The sequence below is a fragment of the Crocodylus porosus genome, unplaced genomic scaffold, assembly GCF_001723895.1.
Source record: "Crocodylus porosus isolate Cpor-Errol unplaced genomic scaffold, CroPor_comp1, whole genome shotgun sequence".
Lineage (NCBI taxonomy): Eukaryota > Metazoa > Chordata > Crocodylia > Crocodylidae > Crocodylus > Crocodylus porosus.
The window spans coordinates 14,321,600-14,346,032 of NW_017728949.1; the positions used below are offsets into that span (position 1 = coordinate 14,321,600).

The 24,433-nt window shown below is 40.6% G+C and overlaps 1 protein-coding gene across 7 annotated transcripts in view; it reads left to right on the forward strand.

Annotated features, from left to right (window-relative positions):
- HDAC4 (histone deacetylase 4) overlaps positions 1-24,433 on the forward strand; it is a 407,925-nt gene that overhangs the window by 371,375 nt on the left and 12,117 nt on the right. For all 7 annotated transcript variants that reach the window (XM_019553979.1, XM_019553983.1, XM_019553981.1 and 4 more), the window contains 2 exons: positions 7,658-7,776; positions 9,488-9,621. In XM_019553979.1, coding sequence (XP_019409524.1) covers positions 7,658-7,776; positions 9,488-9,621 — 253 coding nt within the window. The remainder of the gene's footprint in view (positions 1-7,657; positions 7,777-9,487; positions 9,622-24,433) is intronic.

Consider the following 24,433-nt stretch of genomic DNA (forward strand, 5'->3'; position numbering starts at 1 on the left):
TAGTTTATTTTATTTTTTTGCCCAGAGAATTTAGCTGTTAAAGTATATGCATTACAGACAGTCTTCTCTCTTTTTGCCAGTGCTACTAAAAAGTTGTTTGACCAACTCATCTTATACATTGCAGTTCCGACCATGTATACCCATACGCACCTTCAAGCCTGTAAGTTAAAGCAGGAACCTTTTTAATCTCATGCCAAGTTTGCTCATGATGATACATTATCAAGTGACCTTTTTAAATCTTAACCAGCTTCTTTGAAAAACATTTTTTTTTCTGAATTTTTTTATTGATTTTTAATGTAAAATTATGCTTTGAAGTTTACAATTTATAGTCCCCTGAGAGTTAGAAAAGTGAAGGGAATGGGTCATATATCCCCTTTTTGTGAGCCCCATGAGACAATACATGCCTTTAAGGCAGCACCTTGTTATTTCGCCCCATCGAATGCCACGTTGCATTTGCAGGGGATCAAACCTAAGATGAAGAAAAGATAAGAAAATTGGCCCTAATGAAATCCAGAAGCAGCAGGCATTTTCACCATGAACTTGGAAACTCACAGTGGAGAACTGAACTTTAATTCAAACCAGTCCCAATGCCAAACTGTGAGGCTTTGAAGTCTGTAGAGGAATCAGTGGAAATCCTTTGAGCTCAACAAAGATACTGATATACTTTTTTTTTTAACTCTTCATATGCTTGGCTGCAAACCGTTTAACATTTTACATAGAAGTATGGCACACTGGCTAGCAATTGATGACCAGGTTCAGTAAAAGCATTTAAATGAGAGTGTAATTGGGAGATGCTGACATCCTAAATTAATCGTCTAAAAATTAAACAAATGAGTGCAAATTAAATTCCTGGTCACCCTGAGGTTCAAAAATTGTTTCAAGCAGTACTATTTATGTACTGCCAAAGGGAAAATAGTAACTTGTGGTTAGGTTTTTCTACTGATTTTTGTAAAAATTATAAAATAAATGACCCCGTCTTATCTAAAAGTTTTCATAAAGCTAGAAGTGACATGACATCTGAATATTTAAGGAAATGCATGAATTTATTAAAAGTATTAGAGTCATTTCAAAAGTGGTAGCAGGAGTTAAAACAAGATAGAGCAGGTTTGTCTTGGGCTGCGCCATGACTGAGGATTAAAATCACAGACTGCATAGTTGAGATGATAAACTATTGATACATTCTGAAAAAGTTCACTTCAGCCATTAATGGACATTCCATCCAACAAAACAAATTCAGTATTTAATTGAGCGCTTGGCACCATTCCATGGTATTGTGACTGTATGGATATGCCTGTTTGAGACCGCATAACATTATAATTTAGCTAAACATGTACTGCACTAGTGTTCCATGGTTGAACTCACCACCAAGGTATTTGGGCAATATAGATTTCATAGCTTATGAGGAGTATATTTAAACTGCAATGCATAAAATGCATAGCATATTATTTAAAAAATTCCTAAAATCATCAAAATGTTAATTGGAACACATTTTTTTTGGTATGTGGTTCTGATTTATTTTCAGCTTTACTTCTACCAGTGTCTGTTGTTTCCTAACTTTTACATAAAATAAGGAATAGTGTTTCTGTTTTCATAAACTCTTGGGACACTTCCAAACGTAAACCTAGGTAGGAAAATCAGAGCAAAAGGGTAGGAGAATTATCATTGACACAATGAAATAAAATTATTTTAGTATATATTTTTATAGAAGCTCAATATAAGAATGTGTATACAGTGAAGCACTAGCAGTTGCATTGTCTCTTGTTTGCCTGGGTTATGTGACAGTACTCTCCTGATGTATTAGATACTGAGGTACTGTGACTAAAATCAATTGTATATTCCATATATGCTCTATTTTAATGTCATGCACCTTTTTAATTAAAATATTTAAGCCATAAGTGGAATCAGGACTATAGAATGAAAGGCTGCTGCTTGTTTTGAATTTCTTAAAGGCCCATTAACATAGCAAAAGCATTTTTAAAAGCTGTATCCGATAGGAGGTATAGAGGTTTTTCATTTTTTTTTCCTTTACTGCTAGGAATTTCCCCATGGGAACCTTGTTTCTGTGTGCAAGATTTCATGTGCTTTGCCTGCTTATTTCTTACCTGAATTCCTAACCCTATTTGACATAATAAATTACTGTGGAGATTATTGTTGCTACAAGCAGAGGGACATGACTTAAGGGGACAGATTAGCAGCAGGACAAGATGCTTTGTTATATGAAGCCAATAGTAGGAAAAGTGTTTTGAAATAAAACAGGATGACTTTCACTGTTTTCTTGCAGGCATCAATAACTTTTTAGATTTTACAGAACTGTTTACCAGAAAGAAAATTTAAATACGATTTGCCTTTGCTATGTCTGTTTTGATTGATGGGGTGGCCATGAATAGTTAATAAATTTTACATGTATTAAAATAAAGTAGAATGAAAGAATTCAAGAAATTGATTTTTTTCAGAGTACGTAATAATTGCAGTTAGCGGTTCCAGTATTTACAAATTTCAACCAATACATAACTTCAGCTTAGCTTCATTTCATTTTTAAGGACAACAGCAAAGATTTAAGAAACAAGAAACAGAGGAAAAAAGGCTCAAAAGTGTAATTACTGCTTGCATAACACTGTGCAATCAACAACACAAAAAAATAATCAGACCATAAAGACTCTGTTGCAGATCTTCTTGTTCTTTTGATAGAATCAGTGATATCACAACCACCATAAACAAAATGTATACTAAAAGAGCCTACTCCATATAAAATTACTGGTTTTACTGCCCATAACTTTTATCTGTAGCATTTTTCATAATATGCCTGTCACTGTAGTAACAAATAATCATTTCAGATTTCTTCATTATTTTTCTTTTGGGCTGTAATTTATCATGCTTAGTCTCAATAAAAAAAGAATGCTTTCTTCCTTGTACTTAATTTGCCCAAAACAAAGTAGAAGCAGTATGTCTGATGCATCTGAAATGTTGCTCACAAATATTAGAAATGCATAACTCAAAAGTTAGCTTAAATGCTCATCAGTTCTATTCAAATCTTAAAATAATATTTGCATGTGAGATTTTAACCCTAAAGGCTACATTTTTAGACGGTTTCTAAGGAGTAAAAAAAAAAAAAAAAAGGGGGCCGGGGGGGGGATTAGGAAGTACCTCATGCTTAAACATGTAGGACAGTTAGTACAGTCCAAATGAGTGTAGTTAGTTTGAATGGTCCCATGGCCCAAGTCCTGCCCATGCAGAGTCCCCCTGAATTTGATGTAGCTTTACACAGTTACCTCTGTACAGATCCTGTTGCAACATTGTCTCTCTTGGATATGAGAGACATGAGGCTTGAGCTAGCATTTAGACTAGAGGCACAAAACCAGGAAAGGATTCAGGTCTGGATTCCACTGCACTAAAATTCCATGTACCGATTCCACAGGTTTTTCACCCCAAAAATTGGCAGTATCATTCAATTGATTATTTTCACATTAAAACCACCTTGCCTTTTCCCAGATTTCAGGTGCATCTGAATGGGAAATATATCCACCTTCAATTTCTGATCATACTCAAAGCTTGGTACCTTAGATGTTTGGATCCGCATGTGAAACTCACCCCTTAAAATCAGTGGATAATATAGACTATGTTTGGTCAAATGTAGTGATGGCACTTGCTATAACAGATGAATGAGCAGGCTGTAGCTCAAATCTCAGGGTTGGGGAGGAGGATCGTTTGTGGACCTTATAGCTTGCTTCAGATATCAAGCAGACCTTATTTCATTTTTAAAACAATTACATATGAATGCAGTGGTAGCCATTAAAAAACTTATATTTGCCAGCCATTACAATAGAATGTTCCCCTTTCAAAACATAGGAGCAACTGTGGAAATCTCAGATACTTCCATGCAATCGCTTTTGGCCAATGATGACTTTTTAATGACAACCATTAGGCATCCTCTTGTGCAAATACATTTCAAACTCTTTAATTTTCAGCAAGCTCTTAACAGTTTATAAGGTATGTGGGCGGGGAGTGGGGTTCATACCACTAGAAGGTATCTTTTAACTTCTGTCATGTCTACTTACCATTGGTGAATACTGTTGCTGACATGAGTAAGGTTTTCATATTGGTTACCTGGCATTCACTGCTATTTCATATTGGTCCAGTTCACAAATATTTAAATGGGAAACACGGGATGTTGATCATTCATGTCTCATAAAATACAAAGACTTATCATTCACTGGTCATATCAGTCATTTAAAATTGTAGCCGTGGACATGCCGCTATATACAATTCAGTGTTGACTCTGGTTTTTGCTTCTAATGGAAGTGGGGTGATACCACCAAACAGTCAAAGATGCTAGAAATTCCAACAGTGTCATAACCTAGTTTTGAAAAAAAACTATGATGATTTTAGCAGTTTTCTTTGGGTTAGGAATTAAATAGCTCAGTAATACTTCAAAGCAGAAGGAAAACACTTTGCCACATGAATTTGCTTCGAAACTGCTGCTTAAGTTTTTGTGAATAAGGTGGTTTCTACTTAGAATGCCTGTGGGTTTCGCTAAAAAGACTTTGTTCGCTTTAAAGGCATAAGGAAAAGGCCCTATTTTGTCTTTATAATAATGTGTCTGGAGGAAAAGTTTATATGGCAATAAATTCATTTGGGGGAAAAAAAAAATCTCATCTTTTTAGAATTGTGACAACAGCTAAAAGTCCTCTGCAGCCTGGTAAAGATCAGCATCACACACTTGGTACTGTGACATATAACCACTACAGAAAATGGATTCTTATTTTTCTGACAGGGTAAAGGGAATGAAGTAGTTTCCTTTTGTATATCTTTATAACACTGTAGACTGGCCACCAGTAATAACGCAGGGGTGCATTGGATTACCATGGCAATCATATGCGATGAAATGAAACCAAAACACTTTAGTCAGACCATGCAGTACTCAATTTTTACCTTTCACCATTCTGACAGTGCAATCATTTTTGAGTCAGCTTTATGACGTATCTCCAGTTTTAGCTGATATATCTTGGGATCCCATTTGGCTTAACAGACATTGTTTAAAGACCTGTGAAAATTGTACACCGCTTGACAGCTGTTCATGTTACTAACTTGGAGTATTTCCTGCCAATACACTAATACCTTTAGAAGTTCTTGGTGCTTTGAAAAGGCATTCAAGAAAATGAGTATAGACTACACATGTGACCACTACTCTCAGGTAAATTGTGGGTTTTATCTTTCCTAAAAGATTTGTGCTGTTGCTCCCAATTCTTGTTAGATAGAGGATTTCTTTAAATTATGTACTTGGACATTGGGAAGAATCAATTCTGTCTGCTAGAGAAATGCATGCAGTGTTCAGCTATACCAAAGGAAACAATATGCAAGGAACTTGATGGTATTTCTGAGTATGATACTCAAAGGTTAGGTTTTATTTTCTTACAGTTGTAATAGATTTCTGAAAATCTTGCATGTATTCAGGTTTTAGATGTGTTGTTTCTTTAAACATTGGAAGTGTTATATGCTAGATTTAGCATATAAATAGCACAACCATTTGAGCATGTTTGAGTGCTTAGTGTTTTTGTAAGACAGAAAGGTTAGCTGGGTTTTCTGGGAACATTAATATTGATTTAACTAGTGGTTTCCTTGAGCTTCAGCAATTGCATTGCTAGGAAATGCACTTGAACAACCTCAACACTAAATTAGCATACCTTTCTAGACATAGATAAAAAAAATTCCATTAATTTATATATACTCTTTATGCACATTATTGGAACACATGGTTTGAGAGCATGCCCCAACACACTTCTTGACATAGACAAGTTCATATATTTGGGCAGATACTCTTAGCAATAATAAACATACAATAGGGAGAAAATACATCGCAGATGTGATTGCTTTGGAAGATGGAACACAATTGCATTCTGTATACGAACTATTTTACAAACTCAAATCTTGGAAACAAGTGTAAATTACTACAATACATAATAGCTAACATGGCTTTTATAAGTTGGAAATAAAAGCTTTAGGAACAGGGAGTAGAGAATTGCCAGCTTCTCCAATTTAAATAACTTAAAGCTTCAGAAGAGTGGAATGTCATTACCCAGCTGCCACAAGTCATATATGTAATAACATAGGGGATACTTTAATAAGTGTAGTAGTCATTGCACCACATCAGAAAAAGAGCAGAGAAAACACTACTATATGTAAGAGAATGTGAGTTTTAGTCCACCTTCATTTTTACACCATTCATTTCACTTATTAGTGACATTATAGCAGAGGACAAGTACTCAAAACAGTTTGCTAACTGAGTACCACAGTTGTATGTCTGCCCATATATTCCATGCTGAATACAGGGTAGGTGCACCAAAGTACTGAATCCCTTAATACGACCTTCATTCAAGCATGTTTTCTGGAAGCTTTTGTGTTCGCAGGAAAGGTTGTGGGTCTGTAACGTTTCAGCTAAAGAAAATGTATTTATTTTAAAATGTTTGCACAGATATATTTTCAGTCCTACAGTGCTTGCAGTGAGGGTATCAGATGAAATTGCAGTTGTTTGTTCTCTCTTGGCCTCTCCATTGTACTTAGTTTTCATCGTGCCATCTGGAATTTGGTGTTTACACCTAAGAGTTTCTTTGGAATAGGATTTAAGGCTAGATTAAAAATTTTTGAGAAGGGAAAGATAAACCAATATGATAGTACCTTCATACGTAGAAATAGAGAGATTAGCACTTGTTGATATTTCTGTGCATCTCCTTTTTTGGCGTGGTAGCTTTATTTCCTGTTCCTTACTAATCATTTGCAAATTTAAAATGGATTGAATTGCTTTGTGCCTCTTTAAAGTTGATGAGAGAATTTTATTTTAATTTCAACAACATTAAAGCTAGCTTTGGTTTCTGTATGTATTTATAGACCTCCTGTTTTATGGTAACCGTATATTATTGCCAGCTTTCAATCACGTCGTTTATTAGTGGGTTAGTTGAGTGGTGGGTTACATAAGGATAAGACTGACATTGTGGTTTCACGCTCTCCAAACAGCCACACAGAATGCCTCATCAGGGAGTGCTTGTATTCAGTGTGACATTGCCAGCCTTTAATTATGGTTAATGAAAACTGCAGGATGGAAAAAATAAGTGCCTTTGCAGATGCTGGAGCAGTTTATGGAGATATTTAGGAGCAGCATATTACTGCAGCTAGAGAGACAAGTGCCACGCAATGAGGTCATTAAATGATGGGTTTTCCAGTTCATTCTAGTTTCTGCCAATTGTCCTATCCTTTCCCCTCTTGTCTCCATTCATCTTTTCCACCTCTGACCCAGCTACACACAAAATGAAGGCTGAGGCAACAAGAGTGTCTATCAAACCTGAAAATCTAGAAGTTATTGTATACTGCGTTATTTTCCTATTTGGACTGTCACATTATTAATGATTTAACTAATTAAGTCCTCTAAATAAGTTATGCAACAAGCTGGTATTAACTTTAAAATTGAGCTGTGTGACATAATGTTCCATTAACCTGTTCTGGTAGCTTGGTTTTAATAGTCTCATCTTGTGGTGACGGGGAAAGTAGATAGTGCTAAAAGCAAAAATACTGGATTTGATGGTAGCTTGCTCTAGATGATACTGTTTCTTTGTTCATTCAAGAGTCTGACATTATTGTATTTCCTACTGTTTAATTTTCATTGCAGAACGGTAGTGATGCCAATTGCCAATGAATTTGCCCCAGATGTTGTGCTGGTATCATCTGGTTTTGATGCCGTGGAAGGTCATCCTACACCTCTTGGAGGATATAATCTATCAGCAAAATGTAAGTTGCAGCTTTACACCAGGGGGCAGATCCAGAGCTGATGTAAATGGCTCTTGCTCCATTCACCTTAGTGGAGCAGTTACTACCACTTACACTAACTGCAGACCTGCCCACAGGTCTTTCTGTTTAATGTGTTCATTTGTACCATTTGTATTCCTGTCACTGTTCTGTGCATTTCAGTTGCTTCCTTGTGTTGGCCTGGTGGGCATCTTGCTCTCATAGAACAACATTTGTATGCAATTCTTAATTGAGAGAATGGTATTTGCTAAACAACATTAAGTTACAAGTTTCTCAGGCAGAAGTGAAGAACAAGGAAATGTCAGATGTAAACACTGGATTTAGAGATCTGCTGGGATTCAGTTTTCTTCTCCAGAGCTAAGTGAAAATAAATCAGGTTGAATATTTTTCTCGTCTTTTCAAAAGATTATGTAGTCCAGAAAAAAACCTTTCCCCTTCAGATCCACAGTGATGTGTATTGCACAAATACAGGGCTGAATTCTTTCCTCTGTTGTCCTGTTGTCAATCTGGATTTACTTTGCTTAAGCCAAAGAAGAAAAGAATTTTTTTAGCCAAAGTCTAAAAAAATCAAAAAGAACTTTTACAGTTTTGATGCCTGTTAGGAAGGGATTATCTAGGGTGAACTTGTAGGCTTAGATTCTTTATAAACCTCCAAGCTTTCTAAAAGAATGAACTGAAATGGAAGACTTTAAAAGGCAAGGGTTTGTTTGGGGTTTTTTTAAGGACTACACAAATGCTTTACAAATGAGAATATTTTATTTACCTAGTTGTTGGATTTTCTCTAATTTTGTTTTACCTTCATAAAATGTAAAATTGACCTCAGGGAGTTTATTATGTAGTTGGTTCAGGCAGTGAGATGTGTTCCCAGGCTGTTAAATTAACCAAGTGCTTTATTTGCAAACATGCCTGAGGGTGAGACTTATAGCAAAATAGAAAATAGGGAAGTCTGAAATGAAAGGGTTTTTATGCATTTGTTTTGAGTTGGGGAAGTTCCTTCTTTTTTCCTTTCTGGAGTCTGTGTCAATAGTGGAATTAAATATACTGGGTGTCAAATGATCAAAGTCCAGGTGTTTCAAGGACTCTTATAGCATATTGTATATGTAAAGAAGCTGCTATCGAATGCTCAATGTCAAATGCCTGTAAAGCATTGTAACTGTAATTTTTCACAAACAGAAGCACAAACTGCAATCTGTTGTGTCCCCCCCCAGTCTCCTTCATGACATTCATTCTGATGCTTTTTTTTCTCCTTCATATTATAAATCAGAGCAGAAGCAGCTATCTTCCAACTTTGTTCCTGTCGTCAAGAAGTTTTTCTTTCCTTTCCATTCCTTTCTACTGTGTTAAATTCAGAACATAGCAGAACAGATTCTGACTTCAGTTATCCTGGTATAAATCTAAAGCAATGTTAATGAACGTTACAGAGCTCCTCCAGGTTTACATGCAGGGAAGCGAGATAAGAATCTGTTCTGTAGCGCATACACTTACACTGATCCAAAAGAGTCGAGCTGAAATTCTGAAACAAACGTATTAAAATAGAACCTGGCTTATATTATGTGTTTAGTCCTTGTAGATCCCTTGTGGTTTATTTTAATATGATGTAATTCCTTTTTATAATTCTTTGATCCTTTGCCAGGAGTCTGATTCCACTGACAACCTTTGCCCTTTTCTTGCATTTCCTGTTGCCCTGTTACAGGCTTTGGGTACCTGACAAAGCAGCTGATGGGATTGGCCGGAGGTCGAATTGTTCTGGCCCTTGAAGGGGGTCATGACCTGACAGCCATTTGTGATGCATCTGAAGCATGTGTTTCTGCTTTGCTGGGAAACGAGGTATAAAGAATATTAAACGCACTATGGATAGCTTTATGTTGACAAATTCAAGGTACTACAGATTCAACAGCTTTGTTCCAGAGCTCAGCATGATGAAATTGTATTTTGCCACTATCGATTAGCAGTTTTCTAAATTTCTTAAATTTTAATTTGTCTTTGTTCCTAGTCCTTCCTTTAATGGAAGAGCATCAGATTGAAAATAACATATTTAGAAAAAAAAACCCTCTTCCCTGTTGGCAGCTTCTCAGACAATTAGAACTGAATTATAAAAGTGAAATTTGTCTTTATTGCTCATACCCTTATTGCATTTCCCTGGGCTTCGGCAGTGACAATAAATGAATTGGTTTATTTTATATTTATGGTCCGTATCTGAGACTTTCTCTCCTGTGTGCTCTCCGCCCTCAGTAGCCATTCTGTTGTTTGTTTTAATAATACTTTTCACATTTTTCAGTACCACAGATTGGTGTATTGAAAAAGCATAGCTGTTGTAGGATGTGTCGAGGAAGGCTGGTGGATTGACAACTAGATAGGAAGCATGTGAGTTTGGAGCCCCCTCTTAAGTGTCAGGAGCAAATCTAGTTTCTGGCACTCAGGAAATAGTTCTGTTTTTGCGGGTGAGTATGCAGACATATTGCTGCTTTCCTTTTCCCTTTTTCTTTTGGATAGCAGTGATAAGTATAGGAAAAAAAGGAACTGAATTCTTCCTTTCTCTCACCAATAACCTTAGAGCAATCCTGTTTCAACCTGCTGCTACCTCAAGTCCAGTTAAGCTCACTAGTTATATGTATCTACCAAAATGAATAGTAATAAAATAATTCATAGTGGTCGCATTTGACTTAACTATTTCTCTCTTGGGATACCTGATAACTAGGGAAATCAACTGTGCTGGCATCCACTCAGATTAAACAGTGTGATCTGAGTTGTAGTCCCTGACATTTTTTTTATTCTGTCAACTCATGAGATTCTCATGAGCAGAGGCGATTTCCTTCAGTCTGTCATAGTCAAAACCCTAGATTAGAGTCAAGCGCACAATTAAGCAGCAAATCAAAAAATAACGCTTTGTGCAGCCACTTAATCACAGGCTGTGCTTAAGTCAGTGTTCTTCAGTTGTCTGTCATGTTTGTACCTGTGGTATACACTAAAGGTGTCCAGGTTCAGTTCTAACTTCTATTTTTGTTAGCTTATAGGCTTATGAATTTCAGCAACTTGTTTATATTGGCTAGCTCCAACCCAGGTCTTCGGGTGTATTCCTCCTTTTTTTGGACACCCACACTCCTCATGGTATACTAAATGTGTTTTCAGTTCATGGCCAGAATCCAAATGGCAGAATGCTGGCAGGCATGCATGGACACACAATGGACAGAACAGCATTGCATTGCTTTTCCATCTAGGAAAATTGGACTCAGTGCTAAGAAGCACATGTCTGGTCAGACTGGAGCCTTAGGAAGTAGCCACTATTAACTCAGAAGATGTCATCATAGCAACAGCTCTGAGAAGCCTTTCGAAACAAATGTTGAAGATGAGTGAAGAATTTTTAAAAAATATAGTATTTATTCCCTAGACCACAGACTGCTTGAATTAGTGTCATATAAAAATGGTTAGATATATCAAATTGGAGTGATGCTGTAAAATTGGGATATTATTACAAATTGAATGCTGTGCAAATTATTTTTGGCTGTCTCAGGGAATATGGGATTACCATGTATGCTTTGCACTGTATGACAAGGCTCTATTTGTCAACATGCATCGATTCTACCTATATAACCTCCATGCGGGATTTGGAAAATCAGCTCACCCGTGACCAATGCTGGATGAGAGCCACCACCTTCAGTAGAATCTAACTCTTTAGTCTCTATGATAGCTCTAAGCTTTTATTCTCTATGATAGCCTAGAGAATCGTACATAGCTGCTCTGGATGCAAATTGAAGTGCAGCACTCCCCCAACCCCCGGATTAAGTGATTTCTGAAACATCCAGGCAGAGAAAAATGTCCTGGACTCAAGTAAATGTTTTATGTTTCTTAGAGAAAAGCAGAAAACAATCAAGTCAGCCTCATGTTGGATAAGGTACAGAGACACTCTTCTTAGGGCCATTTCCCCCTGTTTTACAGAAGGCAAAACTGTCTGTCAGGTGAAAGGAGGGTTCAGTCAGCATCCTTTACCTTTCCTGAAGAAGAATTTGTTCTCTTGTAACCTTTCCTCAGTGAAGAGCCTTGTGATGCAAGAGGTAGACACCTGCAGCATCAAAAATGCCAAGAGGTATAGAGTCATGTGGAGGAACTCTTGATCCATACTTCAGCTCTAGCACTGTCCAAATTGAAAACCAAGGCGTCCAAAATAGTCTTGAACTACAAATAAGCTTTTCTTGGAGTGGAGCTGCAATTTAATGGCAAAGAACTTTCTTTTCTCTGTTTTGACAAGTCCAGAGTTTAAATATGCACGAAAGTATAGACAGCCTGTATCTGCTGACCACATTTAGCCTCCTCTGAATCCGGAACTCTTTCCCTCTAGAGATGCATGGTAACTAGGGAAACCAACTGTGCTAGCCTCCAGTCAGATTTAGCAATGTCATCTCATTTGCAGTCTGTGCCTCTTATACTATAAACTCATGAGATCCTTATCAATGGAGGTGATTTTCTTCAGTCTATCCAAAATTTTGATGAGGCCTGCTTTTTGAGTCTCTTACCTAGTGTGTGCGTCCACAGTAGTTTGTTGCTACTGTGCAGTAGTGTTGGCAGGCACTAACCGTGATGTACCACTACTGCACAGTAGTAACAAACTACTGCACAGTAGCTCATTGCTACTGCACAGTAGCATCTGAAAAACATATAGGGATGGTACTGCACAGTAACGCCAATTTAATGCTTGCTTATACAAGTACTAAATGATTGTAGTAATAATTGTGCAGTCTGTCCCTTGTGTAGACGTAGCCAGTGATTCTCAACCTTTTTATGCTCAAGGTATCCTCCATTAGGCTCAAGGGACTCCTCAGAAAATGCCAGTTGTAAGTTTACTCTTGTTTTTTAACTACAGAAAAATAATAGAGCAGTTTTTCTGTTGCAGTGAACTGAGAAAAACCACAGTAGGTCAGAAGATTTTAACACTCTGAATTCCTATTTGAAATTGCTGAGTTTATTCTGTGAGTCATGTTTACACACCTAACAGTGCTAATGTTGACTGGCACCCAAGGGCACCTTTGAAAGGATCTCAAGCCACCCTGATTGAGAATCACTGCTCTAGCATTTTCAGGACAAATATTAAAGCTTGGAAGGGGAGAGGGTAAGAAAACAACCAACAAATTATAAGTGTTAGTCTTTTCCTTAGTGGTAACCTTGTTTAGAATCATCTCGTAGTGGCAACCCCCACCTTTTGTGGGGGGGTTTAAATACTCCAAATATTTTATTTTATCTATAAAACTAACGAGTGATCATTTCCACTTAACAAAGCACATATTTGCTCATAAGTTTATAGATTGGTATAATTTAATATAGAACCTTTTTTCTCTTGATAATCAGAAAAATAGTGAGGAACTTAAAAGCTTTTAAGGTTAGACCTGTTCTTGGTTTTGGTAAGTAGGTTATAAGCCTGTACAGATAGCACGACAGTGGTCTTTTACTCGTGCACATCAAAAAGCAGGAAGCACTAATATTATCAAAGTCTTTTTATAAAATCTTTTTAATGCAAAGAAGTTGGAGGACTCTGTCCTGCGGGCCCTTTGATGAAGTTTGATATACAGTGTGTTAGACAATTTTGCATGCACGCACATGGACAGCCAGCTGTGGACAGAAGCAGGCTGCAGGGGAAATTTGCTAACTTAAGAGATATGGCAAAATTATATGGTGAAACAGTAGGAAATGAGAAAAAAATGTAGGCCCCACAAGTGTCCATATTCACCAACTGGGATTAGAATTTTAATTTTAAAAAAATGTCCATGTGGTTCCAAAGTGTAGAGCTTGGGGTTGCTCCCAAGTGTCAGGGAAATGAAAATATAGCTTTCATTGTGAGCTTTTTACGTACCAGAGTATTTATGTAAAATGATTTAGCAGTGTCTGAACTTTGTTTTTAAAATACGTTTCTTTAATTACAGTTTTTTTATTTGTTTAAAACCAATCCAAATAATGTGACTCCAGTTGAAAGAATAAAGATTGCAGAAGGCAGGATATACTAAGGACCTGCCCTGTTTATGAAAACTGCATTTAACAAGCCACTACTCCCTTTATAAGTGTCTTAAGGTGGCATCTAAATATTATTAGCAGAAAGCAAGGGAGGCAGCACAACACAGCCATCTAGCATCCCCCTGCTTTCAGAACTCACACACCAAACATCCTTAACTACCCAAGGTCAGCTACCAGGCTGCCTAATTTTAAGGCCCAGGCCTTCTTGCCTTTCTCTGTGACTTAGATGCTAGCAAGCTGCTGCATCTGGAAAACATCAGATACTGCACTGGGTGTTGTGTGGTTTCTGCAATACCAGCCACTCCCCCGTTCCCCACAGTCCCAAGGAAACTAAACCACCATCACCCCCCTTGAATTTAACCTTCACCCAGAAGGCTGATCTAGCCAGAATATGCTGCCGCATACCATCCTATCAGGCTGTAGTTGAGCTGCAGGGTGTTCAGCACACTTAATTGTAAGTGAGTTTCCATTTGAGGCTAGGACTGTCATCAGTGACGGCCTCATGCCTCAGCATCTTTTCTCAAAATGCTCCCTTCCTAGACAGTCTCCCAGTGTGCTGGTCCCTCTCTAAGACAAATGCGTGACTGTGTTTGAATAGAGTCTCGTGCTGCTTTCACAGAAACAATAATTGGAGACTTTTTTGCAATTAAATGGTGGATGTGTCATCACTGGAGCTTGCTGTGTGTACAGTGGCAACCTTTCCTTTTAAAACTGGTTTCTAACCTTAAAAAGCCAACTTGGGACTGGTGCTCACTTATACTCAGTGAGTAAAGCCAAAATTTAACATCCAAACTGTGTCTGTGGCCTGATAAAGCTCTCTTTCCAAAGCTAATAGAAAATGTAAGCATAGAGTCCCAGGCAGGATACAGAAAAATGGTGCTATGATAGCTGATAAGCATATAGAAGTGGAGGTGGGAGGGAGGCCAAGCTAGCTAATTGGACCCAGCTGGTAGAAAAGCAGCCATGTCCTCCAAGATGCAATCTTGAAAATGTTTCCAACGTTATGATCAGGGACCCTGGCTGCAGTAGGAGATGTATTGATACCTGTCTGGAATGAAAGCAAACTGAGTTATCCTGCTCACAATTAGTCTACTGTGTTTACTACTAATCTGAGGAAGAATGAATACTGATAACGCAGAAGGGAGTGGAAGGGGAGGCATCACAGAGACAGAAGTATGGTCTGTAGGTGCTTTGGGAAACACCCTGAAATGGCCACTGCATGGAAAGTCCCTAAACACTTGCCATAGGAGAACCAGCATCCAGTTGGTTCATTTCGAAATAAGTGTTATAGGCCAGAGCCCTTGGGCATAAAGGAGAGGTCATCCCTGAGGAGAGTGCCAGGCTGAGGCGTAGCCCAAGCTTTGCTGCTCAAGAGAAAGGAGCCTCTGTCCCTAAGCTGGTTGGCTAGGACAGAAGTGCTATAATACTTTGCAGTAAGATAGTGGCAGTCATCCTCTTGGGAGCTTGGCACCTAACCCTGTTACCTTCACACCATAAATGCCCAGTGTGCATCTGAGCAGATGGCTCTTAGTAGCCAGCCAGGTATGACACAGGGAGTGAGTTAATGAGGTCAGATTTCTTAAGCTTAGCTACAGATTGCTCCACACAGTGAGGAGCACTGGGCCAGATATCCAGGAGCTCCCAGTGTATCCTACAATGAAACAATAAAATGGTCAGAGCTGGCCTGATATTACCAAAAGTGCTCATGGTAACAGACCTCTCAAATACTGCAGGTATATATTTGTCTTTCATTTCTGTGGGCTCTGGCCACAATGTCAACCAGCTGTCCAAACCTCTTGTTGAAACCAAGAATCAGCAATGCCATTAGTAGCTGGATTATGCCAGGCTCCAGACATGCAGTACAAATATTACACATTAAAGCAGGGGTGTCAGACTTAGGCTGGATGAGTAGCACGTGGCCAGTCAGTTGGCCAGATGAGACCCACATTCATAGAATCATAGAAAATTAGGGTTGGAAGGGACCTCAGGAGGTTTTCTAGTCCAACTCCCTGCTCAAAGCAGGACAGTCCCCAACTACATCATCCCACCCAAGGCTTTGTCTAGCTGGGTCTTAAAAACCTCCAAGGACGGAGATTCTACCACCTCTCTGGGTAACCTGTTCCAGGGTTTTACTACCCTCTTTGTAAGAGTTTTTCTTAATATCCAACCTAAAATTCCCTTCCTGCAACTTGAAACTGTTGCTCTTCGTTCTGTCATCTGCCACCACTGAGACCAGTCTAGCCCCATCCTTTTTGGAAGTACGCTTCAGGTAGTTGAAGGCTGCTATTAAATCCCCCCTCAGTCCTCTTTTCTCCAAGCTAAATATGCCCCGTTCCCTCAGCCTCTTCTCAGATGTCATGTACCCCAGTCCCCTACTCATTTTTGTTGCCCTCCGCTGTACTGTCTCCAATTTGCCTACATCCTTTCTGTAAGGGGGGCCCAAAACTGGACACAAGTCTCCATATGTGACCTCACCAGGCCCAAATAAAGGGGAATAATCACTTCTTTCAATGTGCTGGCAGCTCTCCTACTAATGTAGCGCAGTATGCTATTAGCCTTCTTCGCATCAAGGGCACACTGTTGCCTCATATTCAACTTATTGTCGACTGTAACCCCCACGTCCTTTTCTGCAGACCAGTTGCTCAGCCAGTCAGCCCACCAGCCTGTACTGGTGCATGGGATTGCTCTGTCCTAAGTGCAGGACTTTTCACTTGTCCTTTTTGAACCTCATGAGATTTTTTTTTTTTTTTGGTCCAGTCCTCCAATTTATTGAGGACTGTCTGAATCCTAGCTCTACCCTCCAGCGTATCTACTACTCCCACCACCTTGGTGTCATCTGTAAACCTGCCTCCATCCCATCTTCCAGATCGTTGATAAAGTTAATGAACAAAATTAGGCCCAAACACAGACCCTTGGAGCACTGCCAACTAGACTTTGAGCCTTTGATTACTATCCTTTTAGCCCAACAATCAAGACAGTTTTCTATCCACCTCATAGTCCATTCATTCAACCTGCACTTCCGTAGCTTGCTTGCAAGAATGTTGTGGGAGACCATATCAAAAGTCTTGCTAAAGTCAAGATACATCACATCTGCTACTCTTCCCACATCCACAGAGCAGTTTATCTTATCATAGAATCTGGCAATCAGGTTGGTCAGGCATTACTTGCCCTTGGTGAATCCGTGCTGACTGTTTCTCATAGTTTCATAGTTGATAGGGTCAGAAGGGACCTGAGCAGATCATCAAGTCTGACCCCCTGCTATGGCAGGAAAGAGTACTGGGGGCATACAACCTCAGCTAGGTGATTATCCAGCCTCCTTTTGAAGACCCCCAGGGTAGAAGCAAGCACCACTTCCCTTGCAAGTTGGTTCCAGATCCTAGCTGACTGTAAAGTAGTGCATCCTGATACCTAGCCTGAATCTGCTCTCTGTCAACTTACGGCCGTTATCACTTTCTTCTCCTCTAAGTGCTTAGAAGTGGATTCCTTGGGGGCCTGTTGTATGGTTTTTCCAGGGACCTCCACAGCCTCTGCCCATATGGACTGGGGGGCAGCATGAGCAGTATAGATCCCGCACTGGCTGGGGCAAGCCCCACATGCAGCTTGGGACTGTTCTGGCACATGCCACATTTGAGAAGAAGGGCAGCACAGGGAGCCAAATGATGGGGCTTCATGAGCCAAATCTCTGACACCCCTGCTTTTTAAAGAATGGAGAGGAAAAGGAGGAAAGGAACTAACCAACCTTGTGACCTGGGATAGAGATCTGCACAAAGGATAAGAAATGGACTGAAGCCCAACTTTGTCCTGTGGGACATCTCCTAACAAGGCCACAGCTGTTCATAGTGGGAGAAGAAAGCAATGTGGACAAAGTAATTTCCTGCATTGTTTTTCCTTGCAGTCACTTCTTGGTGTACAAAGTCTATTACTAGGAGATGTGCAGCTCAGCATGTCATAGCAAGGTACTTTGCACCCACTCTCCCTAATCATTGCTAGAGGTGAATGTATGGTGATGGTATTGTGCAGTGTTATAGGAATATTATTTTCTGTTCAAGTGGCAGGACACATTCAGCTGAGCTTGATTCCCTTGTGTTCATCCTAGATGCATCAATATGATCCTTTATACAGTAACACAACAATAATCCTCTTGCCCATGTGCACCAGAGGGGAATTGATGCAGGCACCCCTTCCCCCCTCCCAAGCCATGTTCTAGCCTGGTTGGGTGGTAGAGAAAAATGGGGGTAAGAAGAAAACAACCCAGCTGTAGCACAGCTGGGCAGGAGAGGAGGAAGGCAGAGACTAGCTTTGAGAAAAGATGCTCAGTTAGAGCATGTTCAAAAAGGGATGGATACATTGTGAAGGCTAGGGGTGGGTTGTGTGAGGAAATTAATCAGACAAGAACAGAACTTGCCATGGTGCTGCTGGAGCAGCAGGAAGGAGCCTGTCACCTACTCTTTTAAGTGGTGCTCCATTAATAGGGGCCCTGACTAAAGACAGCTTTCTAAAATCAGAAGGCTGTCAGTAAGCAGTGTGACATTACTTGCCATCACACGGGCATGTGCACAGAATTGATGGCCATATCTTTGAAATAGTAGGCTTTAAATCTGCCAAGCAAAGAGACTGGCAACAAGTAGTTGCCTTAATCCTCTTCATAATGCAGAAAGATGCTTTCCAACTGCTGTGCTTCATGGGGGATAATTCCACAGCTTGCAGCCATTACATTATGAAGAATACCACGGTGCAGAGATGAGTAGTCTGTCAAATAACCTACAGTTCAGAGCCGAGCACCACCTTTTCAATGCTAAGTGTGCTGTACACCGAGATAAGTTGAAGGGCATTAATAAAGAGCTCAGATCAGTTTTGTCCAGATTAGATGTAGTGGAATGGTTTCTGCCTGAGCCAAAAACAGTCATAGCATAAGATGGGACCAAATACAGGTTGTTTCAGTCTGTAACATTTTAAAATGCAGATTTTTAAAATTATGTTTTCTAATTATTATTATTATTGGGTTGAAGTGAATTCCAGTACTCCTGCAACTACCATTCAGCCAGTTTGTCAGAAAAACAGCTTCCAAAAGAGCAGCCAGTTAATGACAAGCCATCTCTTTGCTTGAACTGTTGAGTATGGCTCTGGGTTGTGGATAAATTTTACTGATATGATTTAACTGTGCAGCTGCTATATTGCTAGACAGTAAACATCATACTGACTATGGTAAAAGGCTGTCAAATGTGACTACCAGTTGTGACTTCCATGTTTCAGTGCCTGACCTAAGACATATTAAAGGGATCTGATTTTCAGTAGCTGAGTTCTCAGCCCTTTCTGAAAATCAGACCACTACAACGTTTCCTACTATGGCCTTACAACACAGCAGTCAGGTTTGGAAAACTTGGCATGTGAGTTTAATTAGTTGTTGGGGGCAATTTGATCTCATATAAATTAAATCCAAATGATATATTATGGCACTGGCTGTGTGAGCTGCCCATATCTGTTCCGTCAGTGCAACCTAGTCATAACAAGCAGCCATCCCTGCTGTGCTAGTTCTCATTTGAGTAGAGCAGTGAATTGTTCTGCACTGAACTGAAGTCTTATGCTAAAACAATATAAATGTTAAATACTAATATAAGGAAAAGGTCTGGGGTTAAAAAGAGAAGGGAACTCTTTTCCCTCTATAACATGACTTCAAGTCTGGAAAGGGATTTAAGTCCCTTTCCAAAAGTAAAATACTGGTCTGTTAGTATGCTGTAGAACTGACTCCTGTTCCTTCCCCCGATTGCTCCTTTGCAGAATTGTGGCTGACCACATTAAAATGTTTTTAATATTTCCTTCAAGGGGGCAGAAAAGGGCCCAGTATTGCACTCAGAATTGCCAGATACCCGAAGGATATCCTGGAGGTAACAGGCAGCTCGCCCACAGCCCCACTGCACATATCCCCCCCACTCCTTGTATGCTCAGCAGGCCACATGGGTCCCTAAGAAAGCTCTCAAAATAATCACAAGGGCCACATCCAGATGAGCACGGAGGTGTGGTATGTGGTACTGCAAACCCACCTGGCACCACACATGCAGACATTTCCCACACTACAACCTTGCAACCCAAGGGGATTTTTTGACCCTGGGAGATCCTGGGGTTAAAAAAAAAAAACAAAAAAAAAAAACCATGCCAAAAAAAGCGGGCTGATACATGTGGCAGCAATGCACACCACCCAAAGCCAGAGCCTAGCCTGGTGGAGCCATGCTCCAGCTGCTGGCCAGGCTTCCAGCTGCAGGAGCACCACAGCTGCAATTCCTCCAGTCTCCCAGGACCCCAGGTAAGGCTGCTGCCTCCCCTAGCCCACCAGGAGTGCCACACGCCAGAGCATGCATGGCATGAGCATTCCTCAGGGATAAGTAACATTGGTACAAGGTGCGCTGTCGCTACTTGTCCCTGGGGAAACAAATGTCTGCGCCCATGTGGACACAGCCAGCATGTTTTATTTGAGCATAGGTTTTCAGTCCAGCAGGCAGCAATGTGAGAACGATGGATTTAATGATAATAGCCTAAATGACTTTACTAAAGAAGAAACGTTCTAGCTTTTTGGAAGATATTTTTTCTCATCCTGAATAGACTAACACAGTATGAAGTATAAACCAAAAACCCCACAAGATTGCCTCTGTGCATACAAAATAAAAGGTCCTGATGCTGCTGTTGCTGGCAGTGGCCAGGGCTGTTTGGACAAGATGACATTTGTGTTAGTGGCTGTATCTTTCACTTCCTGCCCAGACCCTTTTGCTAAACAAATAGTTTGACAGAAGTCCGTTTGTTCTCGATTTGGGCATGCTGGAAGAAGAGGTGGTTTTCTTGCATTCTGTTGCTAAAATAGGCTCAGTCTAGTTCCTTGTGACTCCCAAATCCCAAACTAATAATGTGAAAATCAGGAAAGTGGGTATCACTTTGAAGAGTTTAATTTTCTTTTTTCTTTTTTTTATTGGATGAAGGCCACAGGATTAGAATTGGATATGGGCAGAGTTTTAAATTGTGCTGTTATGGCACAGCTAGATTTTAGGAACCTTTGCTGTAAATAGAAGTATACTGCAGTAAGATCTAGGGTTTTTTGGCCCAGTAGAGTTAATTAAATGGAAACTTCTAAGACTTACTAAAAGCCTGTTGCTTTTCTTGCCCTACATGTGCTCCCCCTCTCTCTACATTTAATCTTGTATGATGCTAGAGCGAAATAATATTGCTTTTCCAGTGTTGCCATAGTCAGGGTGTGCTTCTCATTTTGAAAAGTTTGGAATTCCTTTACAGTGAACAGTTTGGACCTTTTTATCTGACACGAGGAAAATGTATGCCAGGAAACCAGAAGGAAATGTAATCAAGGAAGAGTTTAGAGGATTTCTGTCTTCAGTCCTACTTTTCTCCCACCCCTGAGCACCACAGAGTGTCTGTATAATCAGTGTGAAATAACGTGGGGGAGTACTCTTTGTTTCTAGGGCATTCTCAAGACCCTGTCACTTTGTAAGAGCAAGCGGCAGCACATACTCTGTTAAATGGAGGTGTGGTATTCACTAAAGCACCAAAGTAAAACTTTGACTCCCTTGTAGTATTTGCAGTGTCCCTACCCTGCCAGTAAGATGGCTACGCTCCCCTGCAGAACAGAACAAAGGGAACTCTTTGCTTGCACTTGTTGGAGCTATATCATGTTTGGTTCAAACCATCACTGTTCTCAGTTAGGCTTTTGCCTGCATTGCTGTGTCAGTTAGAAGTGCAATTATTTTTTTTCAAACACCACAGCTAAGCCAGTAAAAGCACTAGGTGATATGTAATTATATACTAGAAACATTGTGTTTAGACTGTTAAACTGATACTGCTGTGCTGGCAGAAGCCCCTAGAGCAGAGAGCATTACACCAAGGCTGGATGGAGTAAGCTATTGCAGTAAAAGCACACATTTTCCAGTATAAGCTGTATCTGCACTAAGAGCTCTTTTCCAGGACTGTTGTACAGTACTCCTGTACTAGCAAAGCACTCCTAGTATGCCCATTGCCACAAATGCAGCTTGTGCTAACTGGAGACGATCATAAGCTGTATTTTCACACTGCTTAACTCCATCTATGCTTGTGGGGGTTGCTGTTGTCCTAATACAGGTATAATTCTTCTAGGTAAACCCTCCAAGTATAGACAGTGCTTTAGAAGAACCTTTTGAGTTGTTCTCATTGCTAAATATTCCCGTTTTTGTTTAGAGGACAGTGTTTCCTTGTCTAAGACCATCAGTAATGAGCAAGTCTCTTATTGATCAGGTTGTGAGAGGTAGGTTTGGAAGAGAACAAAATGTAAGGTATTGCCAAAAAGACAAGTTACATCTGCATTTAAAATGCATCTGGGCATAAAATGGCATTCTCATGTGCACATCATGTAAATTAAAATAGAAACGCTTTTTAAAAGGCATGTACTGTATGTACTGGAATATAAGATGATCCCTCCCCCCAGTTATTAGGTTCTTCATATGAAAAATTTATAAATTTGTTAAATTTTCTAGGTATACAATCTAATTATTGGAGGTTTGCCTTAATTTTGCCCCCTTCCCACTGCTACAGCAGGGAAAATAAATCTGGAGGTCAGGTAACACCCTTGCCCTCTGCCTCCTAAATTCTTCCCTCTGTAGCCCCTCCTCTACGTACTGTGAGACCCTGCTCTCCTTGAGCACATGGAAGTGAGGAGCAAATTTGTAAATTCTGACCTTGAAATAAACATACTTGGAATAATTTGCATATAAGTAAGTTATTGCAGGTACCCATGGACTTAGTTCATACAGAATTTATTAATTTTATCTTTTTTTTTTTAAACTGCTGCAAGTTTTAGCACAGGTATTCCATAAACATGCTTTTAAGTAACATTTGTATATGCATGATATTACAGTAAAAGCTTTGTTATCTGGCATGAGTGGGGTAACGGGGATGCCAGTTATCTAAAAATAATGGTTATCTGAGAGTTATATGGAAGACAGTGCCACACTTGTAGTGCAAATACTTGATGCGCCATGTGCATGCCAGATAGACTGGGCAAAGATTCTGGTTGCTTAAGTGAGGATTTGTATTGGGGGATATTGAAAATTCTGGTTAATAGAGTATTCCGGTTGGTAAAATGCCAGTTAACACAGCATTTACTGTAGTTCAAAGCCAGAAGGCTTATGATTTACTATATAGTTCATTGGGCCCCAGCACAATCAACAGTATTTCAAGCCATGGTGACCTCATGGCTCAGCACTGCTTAGTATGTGTGGAGAGTCCAGATATACCCCTCTTCCCTCCACCACCACCAAGAGATGTATGTGTTAATTATCACCCCACTCATGACTGAAACCAAGCATTCTTGCCATGAGTCCTGAGACCCTCTGTGGCAGAGCACTTGATTTCCTGCCACACTAAGAGGTCAGGCAACCTGCTGAGCCACTGGCAGGTGGGGGTCAGGGATAATTGCAGAGTCAACAATCAGAGGAAGGCACCTGATTGTGAGGGAGTCTCTTGGTTGGAGGAGGGCTGAGCGTAAACAAGGTATAAGCCCAGATCCTTAGATCAGGGTGGGCAGTAACATCTTGGGAGCTGGTGTAGGAACCAGCAAGGAGAATGACATCCAGAGGTTTCAGTAGGAACTAAGGGGAGAGCCCTGAGAGAAGGTCTGAATGCCTGGGCCTTATTGAGAGTCCAGACAAGCCCAAAGGGGGACGGGGGGAGTGCACAGGGGCCTAGTGAGAGATCAGGCAAGCCCTGGGAAGGGCTGTGAGTTGGTGGGCCTGTTGAGAGGTCAGGAGGGCTCCCGGTGGTTAGCAGCCCAGGAGGGACATAGGCCATCTAGGGCAAGCCCAGAGTGTAAGCAAGATCTGGTAGGCCTGAAGACCAGTCCTGTGTAAGACCTGAAACTGCACCCTACTGGGGCTGGTTAGCATAGTGGGGCTACCTGTGGCAGGGTAGTTTCCATGAAATGCCATACATGGGCCACTCCAAGGAAAGGCAAAGATGGGGCACCAGAAAGCCTCAGCTCCCACTGCCTTGTGAGTGATCCTGTGAAGGGTGAAGGCTAGGGGAGCACACCCCTACAGAAAAGCACACAGCAGGGAAAACCATGTGGACCACGAGGGTCCAGAGGCCCAGTGAGGGGCCAGGGAAGACCAGGATCATGTGAGTTCAGCAGCCCAGTTAGGGGCCAGGGAATAGAAGGTAGGATCAAAGAGATCCAAGGCCTGGAGTTGTGAGGCCCAGTGAGGGACCTGAGGCCTATAGTGAGGCCCAGCAAGTAGGGTGAGACCAGAGGGGTCCAGCAGCTTAGTGCTGGGATGGGAATAGAGTACAGGGCCAGACAAGTCTGAGGGACAAGGGACCAGAGAAGAGCTGACAACCCAGAGAAGGGTTGGGAAAGACCGAGGGGCCTAGTAGCCAAAAAAATGGTTGGGTGAGACCGAGGGGTCTGGGGTGTCAGAGGAGAGACCCCCAAGGGGTTTGGCTACCAGAATGGGGCTGAGAGGCCACAGGGTTGGAAGGCCCAGTGAGGGGCTGTGTTACCAATTGGTTGAACATCTGTAAGGATGCCATCTGTGAGGCATGGGACATGGTGATGGGGAAGTATGGATCCATGCAATTGGCCCACAAGTCCATGACTACAATCCAGGTGGTC